Below are 17,992 nucleotides of genomic sequence, written 5' to 3'. Positions count from 1 at the left end.
TTTTCCAAAAATGTTTTCTTTTTCCTTTTTTTTTTTTTTTAATGAGAGGAGGGGAGATAGATTCCCGCATGCTCCTGGACTGGGATTCACCCAGCAACTCCCATCTGGGGCTGATGCTCAAATAACCAAGCTATCTTCAGTGCCTAAGGCTGATGCTAGGACCAACCAAGCCATCCTCAGCACCTGGGGCCATGCTCAAACCAATGGAGCCACTGGCTGTGGTAGGGGAAGAGAGAGAGAAAGGGGAGAGGAAGGGAGAGAGAAGTTGATGGGTGCTTCTCCCGCATGTTCTGCCTAGGAATCAAACCCGAATGTCCATATGCCAGGCCAACACTGGGGAAACTGGCCAGAGCCTCAAAAATAAGTTCAAATAACGATTTAAAAATATACTAATCCAGAAAAAAGTAGCCAAATCTTTTTAAAATGGTTACTACTATGTCATTTATAGTAACCTTTCTTTGCACTTTAAAGAAAACCAATTCATAAAATAAAACTGCATAGAAATACTGCCTATTAACATGGGAGAAAAAATATTTTTGCTAAATAAATCCTTTATGAAATGCTTGGAAGCATTATCAGTCAGGTAAGAAAATGATCACTGGGTAAGGAGGAAAAAAGGGTCAGACTGGTGAATCTGTTGTTTCAGGATGAATTGTGAGACCTGTATTGTCAAATGTTCTAAGAATCTAGAAACTGTGTTTTATTGAAATTAAAATATGAAGACCAAAATACTCAGGCCAAATGAATGCCCAGTATCATTCCAAATTAAACATATTTACGGGAGATGATAATTTCTTATATAGTCATTTGTTTAAAGACAAGAGATCCATTTCTATACATATAAACATTTCGTAAGACAAATTGTTAATTTAATAAACACTTACATAGAGCCTACTGTGTGGCAGACGACAGTCTAAGTCACTACAACTGTTTACTTAGTACTCCTCAGAACGCTAGGGGCACTACAGAGTGTGCACTACTGTTCCATGTCCAGATGGGGACAGAGGCACTGAGGTTATGCGACTGTCTTAGAGTCACACAGCTAATAAAGGTGAGCCACAATTCAAACACAGGAATGGAAAATCATTGTTTTATACCCGTGAATAAAGTGTAACCGAATACTGTTTCCGGGAGCCCGCTCTCTTCTTTTCGAAGTCCCACTTTTCCGTCTCTCCTTGTACTGTTCTTTAAGCTGAGGTAGATCTTCTTTGTAAACCTTGAAATAATGCAGAAATATTTTTACAATATATATTAACAGAGGTTTTCATAGATTCCTAATTTAACTTTCAGATACTGTGCTTACTACTGATCACTCAGGTTTTAACAACTGTTGTAAATAGGAAGGTACTTTATGAAATTTACTTTCTTGGAAAGAACTAATTTACATTTTCTATGTATCACAATGACAAATACATATTTAGTGTTCTAGGATATTTTTGTCCTTCTTAAAAAAATATTTTAAAGGGAATAAATATAATTGTAGTGTGATAAAAGCCTATAGGCAAATCCAATATGGGCACACTTAATATATCAAGCACTTCTTGTTAAAGGACATTTCACAAAAGTGTACTTTAACTCTTAACGAGGAAACACAAATGGCCACATAGTTCTTAGAAAATTAAAAACCACAAAAGATAATATTAATAGATGAGGAAAAAACAGGGAGCCAGATGAAGAAGAAACCAGACTTTTTCAGGGAAACATGGCCTGATAATAAAAATTACCTGCCGACGGTAAGTGAGCTGTGTCTCTTGTTCAATTTCAGAGTCCAGTTCCGGGACGTCAGACAGATCCGAATCTGACTCATCACTATTCGAGTCAGCCAGACTTTCTGTAATTTTAAAAAAATGAAACATTATTTGTTTAGAGAAGATCTGTTTTCAAAGCAGTGTGGTAAAATGATTAAGAGCTGACTGTGCCAACTGACATGGAGACAGGCGTAAGACAATCAAATGAAATGACAAGTGACACAGATGTCAGTAAACTGCCCTACAGCTGATCTTCCTCACTGCAAACTCACAGCTCCTGTAAGTCTCGACTGGCTCCCCAATGACTGCTATGTCAAATTTCAGCCTCTGTGCAAATATAAGTGAAGATAACCTAGAATTAACATGCAAAGTAGCTAGACAATACCATGATTATCATTTTTGTCAAAAAGAACCATATATGAAACCTAAATACCTGTCTTTCATAGAATACATGAAACGTTTGTTCTGCTCATGTAGCGGTTTCTTCATTAATCATTTGATAGATCAAAATGCAACCCAAAGTACTTCATACTTCATTCTCTGTGACATCTAACGTTAAACATATAGACCTGATATTTTAATTAAAAATTTCTACTAATAAACTATACCATTAACTTATGAGGCTAAATTAACTTTTAATAGTAAAATTTATTATAGGGTTATTAAAAAGTTAGTTGACAGAAATCGTTTAAGCAGTGCGTACTACTACTCACCTTGGGGTGCTATGTGAAGAGCATCTTTCAGTTTTCTCTCAGGAATAAATTTCCACTGAAAGACAGAGTGATCTGCTCCACCAATAGAAATAACCCACTGATAATCATGTGACCATCTGACATTAGTTACGTGAGCTGAATGGCCAATATATTTTTTAAACTTGGCTCCTATAACAAAAATAAACCTTTAAATTGATAAACAAATGCCAACACACAAAAATACCACTTCAAAAACCAATTTCTCTACCTGAACCAATATATCCTCTTTCCATTATCTTAATTATGATCAAAGGAAAAAAAGGTTAAAATAAAAATTTGCTGGATAAAGAAATGACTGAATCTATATCAAGGGATATAAATCTTTGTTCTGATGATCCACAATATAATTCAACAGGACCACAGGGCTGTGAGGCATGATCTCGCTGCTTTGGAAAAAGCCTGTAGCCAGATAGGATCAACTGATTTCATATTAAGTATTTTAATGTTTTGATTTCAGGCTTTTGGCCTTGAGTAACATTCAACCAGTCTACTCCACCCCCACGATTCTTAGTCCCAGAGGCCACAGGATCCTTTTTTTTTTTTTTTTTTTTTTTACAGAGACAGAGAGAGAGTCAGAGAGAGGGATAGACAGGGACAGACAGACAGGAACGGAGAGAGATGAGAAGCATCAATCATTATTTTTTCGTTGCGCGTTGCGACTTCTTAGTTGTTCATTGATTGCTTTCTCATATGTGCCTTGACCGTGGGCCTTCAGCAGACTGAGTAACCCCTTGCTGGAGCCAGTGACCCTGGGTCCAAGCTGGTGAGCTTTTGCTCAAGCCAGATGAGCCCGCATTCAAGCTGGCGACCTCGGGGTCTCGAATCTGGGTCCTTCCACATCCCAGTCCAACGCTCTATCCACTGCGCCACCGCCTGGTCAGGCAGGCCACAGGATCCTTTTAAAACTTCAGTCACCAACAAAATACTAGCACACATAATACAGCAGCATCTAAAAAGGATTACACAACATGACCAAATGGGATTTCTGCCAGGAAAACAATGGTTGATTCAGCATACAAAAATCAGTCAATGTAATAAGCATATCAATGAAAATAAAATATGTCCAATTGTCTAACAACTGTCCTTTATACTCATTTTTAAACCTCTACATTTCGTGTAATGTCCTTTGATGCTTCTTCATGGTTAGATTCAGACGCTGTGTTTTTGGCATGGGCGACGTCATGTTTTCTTCTGGATGCATCAGTTCAAGGGGCACCATTCTATCACTAATGATGCGAGGTTATATCATCTGGTTAAGGTACCATGCACCAGACCTTGTCAACTGTAAAGAAACTGTGTTACTTTGAGGTTAGTTTTCTAAAAATCTGTGTGACAGAAACCATTTCGGTGGTTCTAAGTTCAGAATACATTGTCTATATCCTGCTTAGATAAACCTGATATTTGGCAACATATGCATATCCTGTTAAAGTGCACTGGATACATAATCTTTGGCTTCATTTTGACAACATTTTAAAAGTTTTATATTCAGTTATAGAAGGCTTACATGTTAAGATGATAAAGCCCCCTCACTTAAAATCTGGAGGAAAATTCTTCACATTGGCCATGAATTTAGGGCTAGCCATCTTAAACAAAACATAAAAGATTTAACCAAAACTCATCTAAAATTACAATTTACTGCTGCTGAATAGTAATGCTACTGTTTTTGGAATAATTTTTTTTTGTAGCTTAATAGAAGTCAATAACTTTCTAGATGAATAACTTGTGATTGTTCACCAAGCAAAGTCCGATGAGGCAAGATTTCATCCACCACTCACATCTGAGAATGTCTATTTCTTGTCAAGAGAACTCTGGCTCCTACTTCTTTTGATGGGGCCCTGTCAGTACTCTTAGGCACCAGAGAGTCTTAGGAATAAAGCCAGTCTCACCGTAACAAATTCAATTAAAAAAAAAAAAAAGAAACGGAGATAATAAAAAAAAAAATAAAGCCCATCATTTAAAGGTGAAAAACAAACAAACAACTTCTAATTCTTCCTTTTTAGATATCTTTCTGACCCTGGTTAAGAACTTCAGTAGCGCAACTTAATGTATGAAATAATGCACATCTTCATAACTAATCCAAAGGACGGTTTTCTAGTAATACTAACTTTATACAAGTATGTAAATTTAGTGAACAGAGAATCTTAAAATGCTTCCAGTAATCCCTTCCTTTAAATATGCAGTAGTGGCAGCCTGTCTTCTGCATTCCTAATTACCTCTCCATAATCTCAAGCTGAGTCACAAGTGCCTAGAAATAAAAACTCTTACCATAAAAAGAATTTCTAACACAGGAATAAAAAGAAACAGTTCATACTTATATATTGAAGCAGTGACTGACCAAGACTAATTCTCCAAGACTCTGGTAAAATATTCCCACGGCAATTCAGAAAACTATTACACATTTTATAAATGAAAAGAAATTACTGTGCAATAAAAAAACGGTCTTCCTCGTTGCAAAAGATTAAAAGTGTCAGTGAAACTCATTCACCTAAGAAAACTAGGAAAATGAAAGTATTTTTGTCTCTGCATCGAGGTCAGCATGTGAAACAGTGACAAGCAGTGTCTAAGATTAAGATCACCATGATTATCCTACTGAATCTCACAGCTTCAAACTAGGCAAGTAGCATCCTGAGTCACAATGAAATCTGCTGTGCCTGGTGCCTCCCATGTCCTCTGTGGTGCGATCCAGAAACAGGGGGCTCTTGCTGCTAGACTCGGCTTGCCTTGATTAGCACACAGCATTACTTGTCTCTGCACTTCCACGGGGCCCTGGAAGCTCACGCCTCTTAGGCACAGCTGGCAGTCTCTGGAACTTACCACTTTTTTTTTTTTTTTTTCCTGAAGCTGAAAACGGGGAGAGACAGTCAGACAGACTCCCGCATGCGCCCGACCGGGATCCACCCAGCATGCCCACCAGGGGGCGATGCTCTGCCCACCAGGGGGCGATGCTCTGCCCCTCCGGGGCGTCGCTCTGCCGCGACTAGAGCCACTCTAGCGCCTGGGGCAGAGGCCAAGGAGCCATCCCCAGCGCCCGGGCCATCTTTGCTCCAATAGAGCCTTGGCTGCGGGAGGGGAAGAGAGATACAGAGGAAGGAGGGGGGGTGGAGAAGCAAATGGGCGCTTCTCCTATGTGCCCTGGCCAGGAATCGAACCCGGGTCCCTCGCACGCCAGGCCAACGCTCTACCGCTGAGCCAACCGGCCAGGGCCTGGAACTTACCACTTTAAAGGCACAACAGAAACAACCAGCTTAGGCTTCTGGAAAAACTGAGCCCTTAAGTTTGACAGCAGTGGATTGCTTGTTTGAATAAAACTGTTCCCCAAATCACCTTTTATTAAACTGCATTTTTTTTTTTTGACAGAGACAGAGAAAGGGTCAGATAGAGACAGGCAAAAACGGAGAGAGATGAGAAGCATCAATTCTTTGTTGTGACATCTTAGTTCTTTGTTGATTGCCTTCTCATATGTGCCTTGACCAGGGGTAAACAGCAGAGCAAATGACCCCTTGCTCAAGCCAGCGACCTTGGGCTCAAGCCAGAGACAGTGAGGTCATGACGTCTATGATCCCATGTTTAAGCCAGCAACCCTGTGCTCAAGCGGGTGAGCCTGTCTTAAGCCAGATGAGCCCATGCTCAAGCCTGCAACCGTGGGGTTTGAACCTGGGTCCTCCACATCCCAGTCCAATGTTCTATCCACTGCACCACTTCCTGGTCAGGCTAAACAGCATTTTTTTTCCTGAAGTGAAAAGCAGGGAAGCAGAGAGATGGACTCTGGCATGAGCCCGACCGAGATCCACCTGGCATACCCACTAGAGGGTGATGCTCTGCCATGTAGGGTGTTGCTCTGCTGCAACCTGAGGCGGAGGCCATGGAGCCATCCTCAGCGTCCAGGGCCAACTTTTGTTTTGCTCCAATGGAGCCTTGGCTGTGGGAGGGGAAGAGAGAGACAGAGAGGAAGGAGGGGAGGGGTGCAGAAGCAGATGGGCGCTTCTCCTGTGTGCCCTGGCCGGGAATCAAACCGAGACTTTCACACACTAGGCGACGCTCTACCACTGAGCCAGCCGGCCAGGACCAGGCTAAACTGCATTTCAACACTAGCCCAAAGCTTTCATCAATAACCAGATGAAAATTATTCCTGAATCGACTATAGGTGCTGGATGCTCTAAAACAGGGGTCGGGAACCTTCTGGCTGAGAGAGCCATGAATGCCACATATTTTAAAATGTCATTCCGTGAGAGCCACACAATATGTTTAACACTAAATACAAGTAAATGTGTGCATTTGATGTAAGACCAACACTTTTAAAGTACAGTAAGCTCTGAATTCTTTTTAATAACGTTGTTATGCTGTTGCTAACCAATGATGAATAAAGTACTTCTTACCATTAATGTGACTTCTGGTGCTGCATGGTTTTGCTGATGGCTTTGTAGTCTGGTTGATACGTGGTGAGGTTGAGCTTCATGCAGGCGTTGAGACTTCCATCCATTCAACATGATCGTAGGTTGGTCTTAACGTTCTTTAGATGTGAGAAAGACTGCTCACATGCATATGTAGAGCCAAACATTGTCAGTACAGCAATACTCACACGCTGCAGTGTGTGGTATGTGACGGGAAGCGTGTTCCAAGTTTTGACAAACAGCTGGTCAACGGGTTGAAGTTTTTTCATTTCTTCCCACCTCTGCTCGCTGTCGTGCAAGTCTCTCCAAATCTTCATTCAGTGACTTGAACTTATTCACCCACATGTCTGAGGCCTTCAGGTCAGCAGCTTGTAGCTCAAAATCTCTGACGGAGACATCGGGGATGTAACCAGGTCGGCGCTGTCCACTGCACACTCGTGTGGATGGGTGATGAACTTAAAAAGACGAGTGTGCTCACGAAATTCTCCAAAGCGCGCTTTGAATGACTGCAGGAGATTAGATGTGAAGCCCGCTAGCTGCTGGAGATCAAGATGTTGAGCAGGGTCACTTGCTGTGCATGCATCTTTAAACTCTCCCAGTTTTTCAAAGTGTAGTAAACGACCTGTTTCAGTGTCAGCAATGAAGAGTTCCAGCTTGTTTTCAAATGCAAACACTGCTTGTTGAAGGGATAAGACTGTATTTCCAAAGCCTTGCATTTTCACATTGAGCTGGTTCAGATGTTCAGTCATGTCCACGAGATAGTAGAACTTCAGGAGCCACTCAGTGTTAGCTAACTCAGGGTGCTCGATGTTTTTCATTTCAAGAAAAGTCGGATTTTGCTCAGACAAGCTGCGATATGGCTGTGCAGAAGCAGACCAGGATAATTATTCCCAACTTCATCCAGCAGTGTTTTAAACTGGCGATCATTTAAAGCTCGGGCAACAATAAAGTTGACCACCCGAATGACCAGTGACATCACCTCACCAAGCTGCTTACCACACATCTGAGCACAAAGTGCCTCCTAATGTAGGATGCAGTGAAAACTTAGGATGGGTCTCTTTTCATGTTCATGAAGAAGCGCTACGAATCCTCTGTTTTTCCCCACCATGCACGGAGCACCATCAGTATACACCGAGATATTTATCCATCGGTAGATTTTTTTTTTTTTTTTAGCAAACTGAGTGAAAGACTTGAATAAATCCTCCCCTCTTGTTGTCTCTTTCACAGGCAAAAACAGCAAGACTTTCCTCATATAGTGTGTCACCAACAGCATACCTTGCAATCACAATGAATTGAGATAAATGGCTTACGTCTGTTGACTTATCCAAAGCGAGAGAAAAGAATGGTGCTGCATTTATGTCCTTCACTTGTGTTGCCTCAATCTGATTTGCCCTCATGATGGTATGATCATGAACCATTCTTGCCGACAGAGGCATGTCTTTTATTCATTTGATTATCTTGTCTTTATCCAAAAAGTCGTCAAAAAGTTCACTGGCAACATCAATCATGAATGTGTTGGCATACTCCCCATCTGTGAATGGCTTTCCGTTTCTCACAATTGCTAAAGCACCAGCAAAGCTAGCCGAATTCCAGTCACCTTGTTGAGTCCAAACACGGAGTTGCTGCTGACTAGCTTGCACTCTGCACAGTAGCTCTTGACATGCTTTCTTCCAGCTGTCCCATGCTGGATATTTCGATGCAAATGTAGTATGGCGTGTGTCGAAGTGCGGCTTTATATTTGACCGTTTCATGGATGCAATTTTATCATTGCATATTAGACACACTGCAGAACCTGCTCTCTCCACAAAGGTGAATTCCTCTGTCCATTCCTGCTGAAAAGTACGATACTCATCTTTTTTTCTTTTAGCCATCTTCTTCATCAAAAGGGTTTCTGCAATTCGCTAGCTGACTACTTGATTAAAAGGAGGGAAGTTTACTTCCTGACCTCACAACGACCCATGTATGTTACGCATTATCCAATAAAAATTTGGTGTTGTCCCGGAGGACAGCTGTGATTGGCTCCAACCACCCGCAACCATAAACATGAGTGGTAGGAAATTAATAGATTGTAATACATGAGAATGTTTTTTATTTTTAACATTATTTTTTTTACTAAAGATTTGTCTGCAAGCCAGATGCAGCCATCAAAAGAGCCACATCAGGCTCAAGAGCCATAGTTTCCAGACCCCTACTCTAAAATAAACTCGCTGTACCTAATATAAAGTCCCATACTACAAGAGAGCTCTTTGAACATTAAATCTATGAAGAAATTTTGCTTTCCTTGAGTAGCAAATATTCTTAAAAAAAAAAAAAGCTGCCTGACCAGGTGGTGGTGCAGTGAATGGAGCGTCAACCTGGGACACTGTGGACCCAGGTTTTAAACCCCAAGGTTTGCAGCTTGAGCATGGCCTCACCAGCTTGAGCACGGGCTACTCTTGCTTGAGTGTGGGATCACAGACATGACCCCGTGGTCACTGGCTTGAGCACAAAGGTCACTGGTTTAAAGCCCAAGGTTTCTGGCTTGAGCAAGGGATCACTGGCTTGGCTGGAGCCCCCTGATCATGTCACGTATAAGAAAGCAATCAAGGAACAACCAAGACACCACAACCATGAGTTGATGCTTCTCATCTCTCTCCCTTCCTGTTGTTTGTCCCTCTCTCTCTCTTGCTCAAATAATAATAATAATAATAGCTAAAGTTAAAATTACTCTGTGACTTGCTTTATTTTCGGTTTCCAGAAAGCTCAAATTTAATTTTAATGTTTGATTACTGTTTTCTTTAACTGGTTTTAATACTATGGTATTTCCCCTGGTACTAATTCCCTCTCCATATAATTATTTTAGTTCTTATGGACTTATTATAAGCTGACTCAAATAGAACAAGACATGAAATAAATGACTACTACAGCATTTCATTTATTCCCTAGGACTATGAACAGAATGATTAATACCATCATTTTAGAAGAGATCCAAAATAAAGGCAATACATAAAATGTATAGAAAAATAACCCCTGGAATATTAAGAGCATAATAAACAAACAGAACAGGAACAGGCTCATAGACTCTGAGACCAGACTGAGGGTTGCCAGAGGGAAGAGGGCTGTGGGGTTGGGTGAAAAAAGGTGAAGAGATTAAGAAATTCAAATTGGTAATCACAAAATAGAGGAATGTAAAGTACAGTGTAGGGAATATAATCAATAATACTGTAATAACTATGTGTGAGGCCAGGTGGGTAACTTGAAATATAGTTGTCTAACCACGATGCTGTACACCTGAAACTAATACAAAGTAATATTACATGCAAACTGTACAAACTGTAATTGAAATGAAAAGATTTTAACGACTCAATGAATAAATTACCGTATTCAAAAGTTAAAAAAAAGAAAATAACCCCTTATTTTTCTTAACTCCACGGTTATAGAAAATAAATGTCAAACAACATATACTAGGGATTTAAGCAAAAACACACTGGCATTTGAAAACTAACCAAAAAATAAATAGATTCTAAACTATGACCTGAACTTGTACAGCTCACAACCTCATCAGAATTCTTGAGGAAAAGACAGAAGAAAAACATCACCTAAAAGATGTATGTTCAACAAGCTAAATAATGAAAGATAATAAACCATAAGAAGAAAAGTCTAACGACCATTGTACAGTCTGACTATATGAAGCAATTCTGGAAGTGGGGAGAAAAATGATTCTTTAAAAAGAAAGCAGTCAAGGCCCTGGCCAGTTGGCTCAGTGGTAAAGCGTTGGCCTGGCGTGCAGGAGTCCCGGGTTCGATTCCCGGCCAGGGCACATAGGACAAGCACCCGTCTGCTTCTCCACCCCTCCCCCTCTCCTTCCTTTCTGGCTCTCTCTTCCCCTCCTGCAGCCAAGGCTCCATTGGAGCAAGGTTGGCCCAGGCGCTGAGGATGGCTCCATGGCCTCCGCCTCAGGCGCTAGAATGGCTCTGGTCGCAACAGAGCAACACCCCAGATGGGCAGAGTGTCGCCCCCTGGTGGGCATGCCGGGTGGACGCTGACTGCGGGAGTCTGACTGCCTCCCCATTTCCAACTTCAGGAAGATACAAAGGAGGAAAAAAAAAAGAGAAAGCAGTCAAGTATTAGTCCACTCCAATAAATGAATTAAAAAATAATTTTCTAATATAAATTTTATGTTGAAAATAAATGTAACATATGACAATAATTTCATTAGCAAAATAAGTAGCTAATTGTTCATTTTCATGAAACTCTTCACCAAATAATATATGTATATTCAAAAATATAAACCCTCTAACCTTTCTCAAGACTAATTTTTAGCAAGACCTTAAATATGCTTTATAAATGGTATTATGAAAAGAAAAAGTACCTTTTCTGAAACAAGGATATCGAAATAATTTTACAATTCCATAGTCATCAGCTGTAACTAACACTTGGCCAACACAGTTTCCATCTACTGAATTTATATCACTGACATCTGAATACTTGGGCCAAATGCCGTTCACTTCAAGGCCTGAAACGCACGTCCACGATGCCCAGTGAACACCTTTCATTTCTTCTTTATCTGTCACCTCTTTTCCTCCTAAAAATAAAACGCCATCTTCATGTTATTTCATTTGACTTTTACTGAAGCATAAATTGTACTGATAACATGGTAACCTCCAAATTTTAAATAGCTTCCCACTCCAGTTAAAATAGGATGCATGAATAGGTCAGTATATCTGATAAGGGGAGGAGAAAATTAAATGCAAAAAAAATTTTTAAAAAGCCAAAATTACACTGATTTAGAGAAACACACAGATTTGATTATGATGTAATTTAGCAGATTCACCATATAAAGCAGTGGCCCCCAACCTTTTTTGGGCCACGGACTGGTTTAATGTCAGAAAATATTGTCATGGACCAGCCTTTAGGGTGGGATGGATAAATGTATCACGTGACTGAGACAAATATCAAGAGTGAGTCTTAGACGGATGTAACAGAGGGAATCTGGTCATTTTAAAAATATAAAACATCGTTCAGACTTAAATATAAATAAAACGGAAATAATGTAAGTTATTTATTCTTTCTCTGCGGACCGGTACCGTGGCCTGGGGGTTGGGGACCACTGATATAAAGAATAAAACTGAACTCTTATTAAAATCAGGGTACGGATTAGTCACCCGGGGTAAGTTAGAAGAAAAAGTAAAAGCTATAAGAAAGGGGCAAATCAAGTATCTGAAAAGAAACTTCAGAAGCTGCATGGCTGAGAGAGGTTTTGAGAAGGACCGAGAAGGAGACGAGAGGGGAGCACGCAGGGACATGAGGAGACAGGACTGCACGGCTGAGTCCAGCTCACTGCACACAGACTGCCAGCAAGGCACTCTTGAGGAGACGCAGTCATTTAATTATGTCTCTATTTTTATCAAATACATGACTGGAGAACTAATGCACTAAGCATCATAATAAAGTATTAGGAATATCCTGCTCTTTTATTCTCTTCTTAAATCTTTGATGAAAACTTTTTCAAATTTAATTTGTTAGCTACAGATTATTAATATTTGCAAAGTTTATCTGAGGTCACCACAAAAACCCAAACAACTCATGGGTAGACATCTGTAGCAATTGTTTAATTAGTTCCACCCCTAAAAATGGCATTTTTTACTTTCTCACACAAGGACTTTACCAGGGACTTCACACAGTATGGAATTCAACATAAAGAAGGTTTTAGATCCTCCAAACAAGGAAGTTTTAATTAAGAACCAAAAGGACTTCAATATAATAAGGCAGCCTTACAGAAAAGATCACAATGCCCAAAATATTAGCTCAGATCTTCTCTGATTGCCTATAATCAAATGTAACTTACTCTGCTTCTAGTGAAATCCTGAAATATTTTATGGGCACTAGAAATCCACAAATTATAAATACTTTATTAGAAACTTTTACCTGGCATCCTATAAAAAAGTCTTTTACCATTTCCATCGTTTGTCTGTAAATATCTGCCGTCGGAGGACCAGTCCATGTGAGTGATGAAACTAAGTGAGCCCACACATCCCCCCATTTTCTTATAACGCTGCGCAACTCCATAGATATCCACTGAGCTGTCGTTGCATCCAACAGCAAGGCAACTTCCATCCGGTGAGTACTTTAACTCATGAATCGCCTCCTTCCTATCTTTAATATGTACTACTTCCGTCATATCTCTGTAAAGAAAAAAGAATTAGACCACATGAAAGAAGTCACTACAGAATTAGTTCAGTTTCCAAATGTGTCTACATGACAGTGAGGTTGTATCAAGTATTTATAAACCATAAAACAAATGTAAATGAGACTAGCTGTATTAATTAAGGAATAATTATTTTGCTGAACAGAAAAATATGATAAGATATGCTGGAACTAGAAAAAAAATGCTACATTTCAGTTCCAAAATGACTTCAAGTAGTTTAGAGATTCAGATGAAGCTTATGGAGCCATACAATAAGGAAATAAAGTCTCAAGTTTTTATGATGAAGTTCCTTGTAAATATTGAGTTCATAAAAACTGCTTCATTACTAACACCATGGTTTTCAAATAAGCACCAGTATTTATAATGAGCCAAATATGCAAAATTACATTGAGGAAATAAAGGAGAAATTGATTTGCATTAATTCAGTAACACGTTTGAATATCTTCATTTAACTACCACCAGTCATTTTCATTTGAACCTCTCTCACTTTTTAAAATAGAATACAAATATACTGCTTCCCAATTAGGCACATGCTGACTTGTGAAGTTAAATATTTTTTCAATGATGCCTTACAAGTGGGTTTCGAAAATAATTTAGGTATTGGTAACAGCCATAAAAAGGAATAAACATAGGCCCTGGCCAGTTGGCTCAGTGGTAGAGCGTCGGCCTGGCGTGCAGGAGTCCCGGGTTTGATTCCCGGCCAGGGCACACAGGAGAAGCGCCCATCTGCTTCTCCACCCCTCCCCCTCTCCTTCCTCTCTGTCTCTCTCTTCCCCTCCTGCAGCCAAGGCTCCATTGGAGCAAAGTTGGCTCGGGTGCTGAGGATGGCTCTGTGGCCTCTGCCTCAGGAGCTAGAATGGCTCTGGTTGCAACAGAGCAATGCCCCAGATGGGTAGAGCATCGCCCCCTGGTGGGCATGCTGGGTGGATCCTGGTCGGGCGCATGCGGGAGTCTGTCTGACTGCCTCCCTGTTTCCAACTTCAGAAAAATACAAAAAAAAAAAAAAAACCCCAAGGAATAAACACACAGTTTGACACCAATGAATTTCCAAAGTTGCAGAACTTGTGGGAGACGGAGAGGAGAGAGGCAGCGGGGAGGGTGGGCGGGAGGAAGTGAGAATTCCTATTCCCAGTTAATGCCCGAGTCTTCTTTCCATATACATTTTGCATTACCAATATGAAATGCACCAAGCAGATGATTTCAGAGGCAGAAGTTTGAATGGACATTTTACAATTTGTAAAGTTTCTAAATGGACAATTTAAAGCAATCAATCTCAAATTCCTCCCAGTAACACTAAGTGCTTACTTCATTTTAGGCGTATGGAATATAAAGGTAGACTCATCTTCTGTGAGAGGCAGAGATAAGGCAGTTCTGCTTTGTAACTGATAAGGTGTGGTTTGTACTCAAAAGGCATATGTGAAGTTCTATTAGAAATACTGAAAAAGGGCTAAAGGCTAGATTAGAGGTAGGAAGGGACAAGGAAGAGTGATATTCGGTATATCTTATGCATAAAACCTGAGGAGTCGGCCAAGTCTGAGAGAGGAGGGAAGGTTTTCCAGGAAGAGGACACAGCACTAGCAAAGACACGGAAGTCTGCAGATCTATGGTACACAGCAGATAATATAACGTGGGCACACACATGGGAAAGGTAGCGACTGCTGGGGTTAGAAAGTAAAATTGAGGAAGTATGACAGATCTGATAAACTGCCAAGGAGTTTGGGCTCTCCCCTGCTGTTACTCATATAAAGAGATGGAAATCAGCCCTTAAACTGGGGAAGGATGAGATTACCCAGGGACCAAACACAGAGTGAGTGACAGCAGAAACCCTAGGTCTGAGCTTTGAGGCACTCCAATATTTCCTAGGGAGGAAGAAGACAATTAGTTAACAAAGAAAATGGAGCCAGAAAAGTAGGCAGAAAAAAAAGAGAATGAATGCCCAAAGCCAGGGAAGAGAATGTTCTGAGAAGGAGCGAGTGGTTAAGGAGCTCAAACACTGCTGAGGATCAATGTGGATGACAACTGAAAACTGTCCCCTGCGCTAGTGACAGGGGACTATTAGTGAGGGCTTTTCAATGTAGAGATGAAGGTGAAACTATTAGAATGGAGGTAGAAAGTTCGTAACTGGAAGAAAAGAGAGTAATTAGGCAGTCTTTGAGAGAGTAAAGTAGGCAGTTTTACTGTGAAAAGAAAAATGTGACATAACTAGAGAGGGATTAAATTTTAGGTAGAAATTTTAAGATAAGACTTCTTTGAATATGTGTTTTGGGGGGAAGAGGGACAAAAAAACTTTGATGTAAAAAAATATCAGACATATATAGCATTACTTTTTTAAAGCTAGCAAACAACTTTTGAAACTTATTATTCCTAAGAAACAGGGGTAAAAATAAATAGGTTAAAAAATATTTTAGGCCCTGGCCAGTTGGCTCAATGGTAGAGCATCGGCCTAGCGTGTAGAAGTCCCGGGTTTGATTCCCGGCCAGGGCACACAGGAGAAGCGCCCATCTGCTTCTCCACCCCTCTCCCTCTCCTTCCTCTCTGTCTCTCTCTTCCCCTCCCGCAGCCAAGGCTCCATTGGAGCAAGGTTGGCCTGGGCACTGAGGATGGCTCCACGGCCTTCGCCTCAGGTGCTAGAATGGCTCTGGCCACAATAGTGCAACGGCCCACATGGGCAAAGCATTGCCCCTTAGTGGGCATGCCAGGTGGATCCCGGTCAAGTGCATGTAGGAGTCTGATTGTCTCCCCAATTCTCACTTCGGAAAATACAAAAAAATAATAATAATTAAAAAAAATTTTTTTTTTTCCCTGAAGCTGGAAACAGGGAGGCAGTCAGACAGACTCCCGCATGCGCCCGACTGGGATCCACCTGGCATGCCCACCTGGGGGCGATGCTCTGCCCATCTTGGGGCGTCACTCTGCCGCAATCAGAGCCATTCTAGCACCTGAGGCAGAGGCCACAGAGCCATCCTCAGTGCCCAGGCAAACTTTGCTCCAATGGAGCCTTGGCTGCGAGAGGGGAAGAGAGAGACAGAGAGGAAGGAGAGGGGGAGGGGTGGAGAAGCAGATGGGCACTTCTCCTGTGTGCCCTGGCCGGGAATCGAACCTGGGACTCCTGAACGCCAGCTGACGCTCTACCACTGAGCCAACCGGCCAGGGCCAATAATTTAAAATTTTTTTAAATGAACGTATGATTAGTTAGGGCAGGGGTCCCCAAACTTTTTACACAGGGGGCCAGTTCACTGTCCCTCAGACCGTTGGAGGGCCGGACTATAAAAAAAACTATGAACAAATTCCTATGCACACTGCACATATCTTATTTTAAAGTAAAAAAACAAAACGGGAACAAATTCAATATTTAAAATAAGTAAATTTAAATTAAGAAACTGACCAGTATTTCAATGAGAACTATGCTCCTCTCACTGACCACCATTGAAAGAGGTGTCCCTTCTGGAAGTGCGGCGGGGGCCGGATAAATGGCCTCAGGGGGCCGCATGTGGCCCGCAGGCTGTAGTTTGGGGACCCCTGAGTTAGGGGAAACGATCTCAATCCTTTTAAATTTCACCTAACACGATAGTGACACTGTTCGAAACAGACAAATGGCTAGCCACTGGTAGAGTCTAAAATGGGAATATTAACATTTTTACAGCTAGTCCACCAGGGACATCTCCCTAACTATAATATTTAGAAGAATAAATGAATGCCTCTGAGACGTTTGATGTTGAAAATGCAGCTCACCACAAGTCAAAGAGTCATGTGTGTATCTTCTAATTTGAAAAAAAATGCAATTTTTTATTTGACTCCATGATATTAGTGTTTATTTTATTTACTTATTATAGAAAGGAAAGGAGGAGGGAAGAAGATGAGAGAGAGAGAGTGAGAGAGAGAGACACTGCTCTGCTGTTCCACTTCTTTAAATGCACTCATTGGTTGACTCTTGTATGTGCCCCGACTGGGGATCAAACTTGCAGCTTGAGCGTACTGGGGTGACGCTCTAACCAACTGAGCTATGCAGCCTGGGCCAATATTAGTGTTTCTTTTAACATAAAATTGTTAACATTTTTTTTATCATAAGGAAAAGATGCTCTAAGAAGTTTCATGACTTCGTCCTGACATATGACCCTGTGCCCAGGTTTAAGAATCAGTGTGTTAGAGTCTAATCTATTTTATGTTCCTCCCACCATAACACATCCTCTCCTGTGAGGGCGCTTTAGTGCTGCTATACATAAGAACCATGCTTTATGATAAGGAGACTGTATGCAAGCAAAACAAGAAGAAATAGTGACCAGGTAAATTGAAAAGGATTGAGAATATTTTGTGAATTAGAATTTTGTGGTTAAACTACAAAGGCATTTAACAATTATAATAACTGTTCCAATAATCCTGTCAGCAATTTGGGACCCAGTTGCTAAAATAATGATTTGTGAGAGATAAGAACTTATTCAGCCAGTTTCTTGTATACTGAAATGTAGAAAAGAAAGGCTCTTAGCATAAGTAATTTTTAGCAGAACTTACTTTCTCGAAAAACAAAGAGACTTTCAGCAGAACTTACTTTTTCTGAAAGACTCCCTACCCCTGGCCTTGAGGCTGGTTTCCCAGGCTGTGGCCTTGGGCTAGTTCTGCGAGGCTGCAGGTGTTCCCAGAATGTTTCTCCCTGAATTAGTCCTATAGATCAGCATCGTAAGAGAGCTTGTTTCACTGCTTTGTTCTACTGCTAGGCTTCCCCTCCTCCCCATTCCCTAATCAGTGTGTAATTTTGTCTTTAAAAGCTAACTTCAAACTGTGTTCAGGGCTGCGTGATTTGAATGATGTAGGTCTCTGTGTGGTCGCTGGCTTTAATAAAATAAAGACTCCTTAATTTGGCTACTTAATTGTGTGGCAAAACATCTGTTTCTCGCTGTTCCGATTTAGCATACAATA

The 17,992-nt window shown here is 40.9% G+C and overlaps 1 protein-coding gene across 9 annotated transcripts in view; it reads right to left on the bottom strand.

Moving 5' to 3' along the window:
- The window catches only part of EML5 (EMAP like 5), a 140,550-nt gene that overhangs the window by 80,162 nt on the left and 42,396 nt on the right, over positions 1-17,992 (bottom strand). For all 9 annotated transcript variants that reach the window (XR_010751982.1, XR_010751983.1, XR_010751984.1 and 6 more), the window contains exons 9-13: positions 12,799-13,055; positions 11,243-11,455; positions 2,462-2,629; positions 1,725-1,831; positions 1,098-1,216 (exon numbers count right to left, since the gene is read on the bottom strand). Coding sequence is in view for 6 of the 9 variants with exons in the window: in XM_066387935.1 (XP_066244032.1) it covers positions 1,098-1,216; positions 1,725-1,831; positions 2,462-2,629; positions 11,243-11,455; positions 12,799-13,055 (864 nt within the window). In the remaining 3 variants the exon portion in view is untranslated. The remainder of the gene's footprint in view (positions 1-1,097; positions 1,217-1,724; positions 1,832-2,461; positions 2,630-11,242; positions 11,456-12,798; positions 13,056-17,992) is intronic.

This window comes from Saccopteryx leptura, chromosome 6 (genome assembly GCF_036850995.1).
Source record: "Saccopteryx leptura isolate mSacLep1 chromosome 6, mSacLep1_pri_phased_curated, whole genome shotgun sequence".
Lineage (NCBI taxonomy): Eukaryota > Metazoa > Chordata > Mammalia > Chiroptera > Emballonuridae > Saccopteryx > Saccopteryx leptura.
The sequence above is the reverse complement of the archived record's forward strand: the minus strand, read 5'-3'. Positions and strand labels throughout refer to the sequence as shown.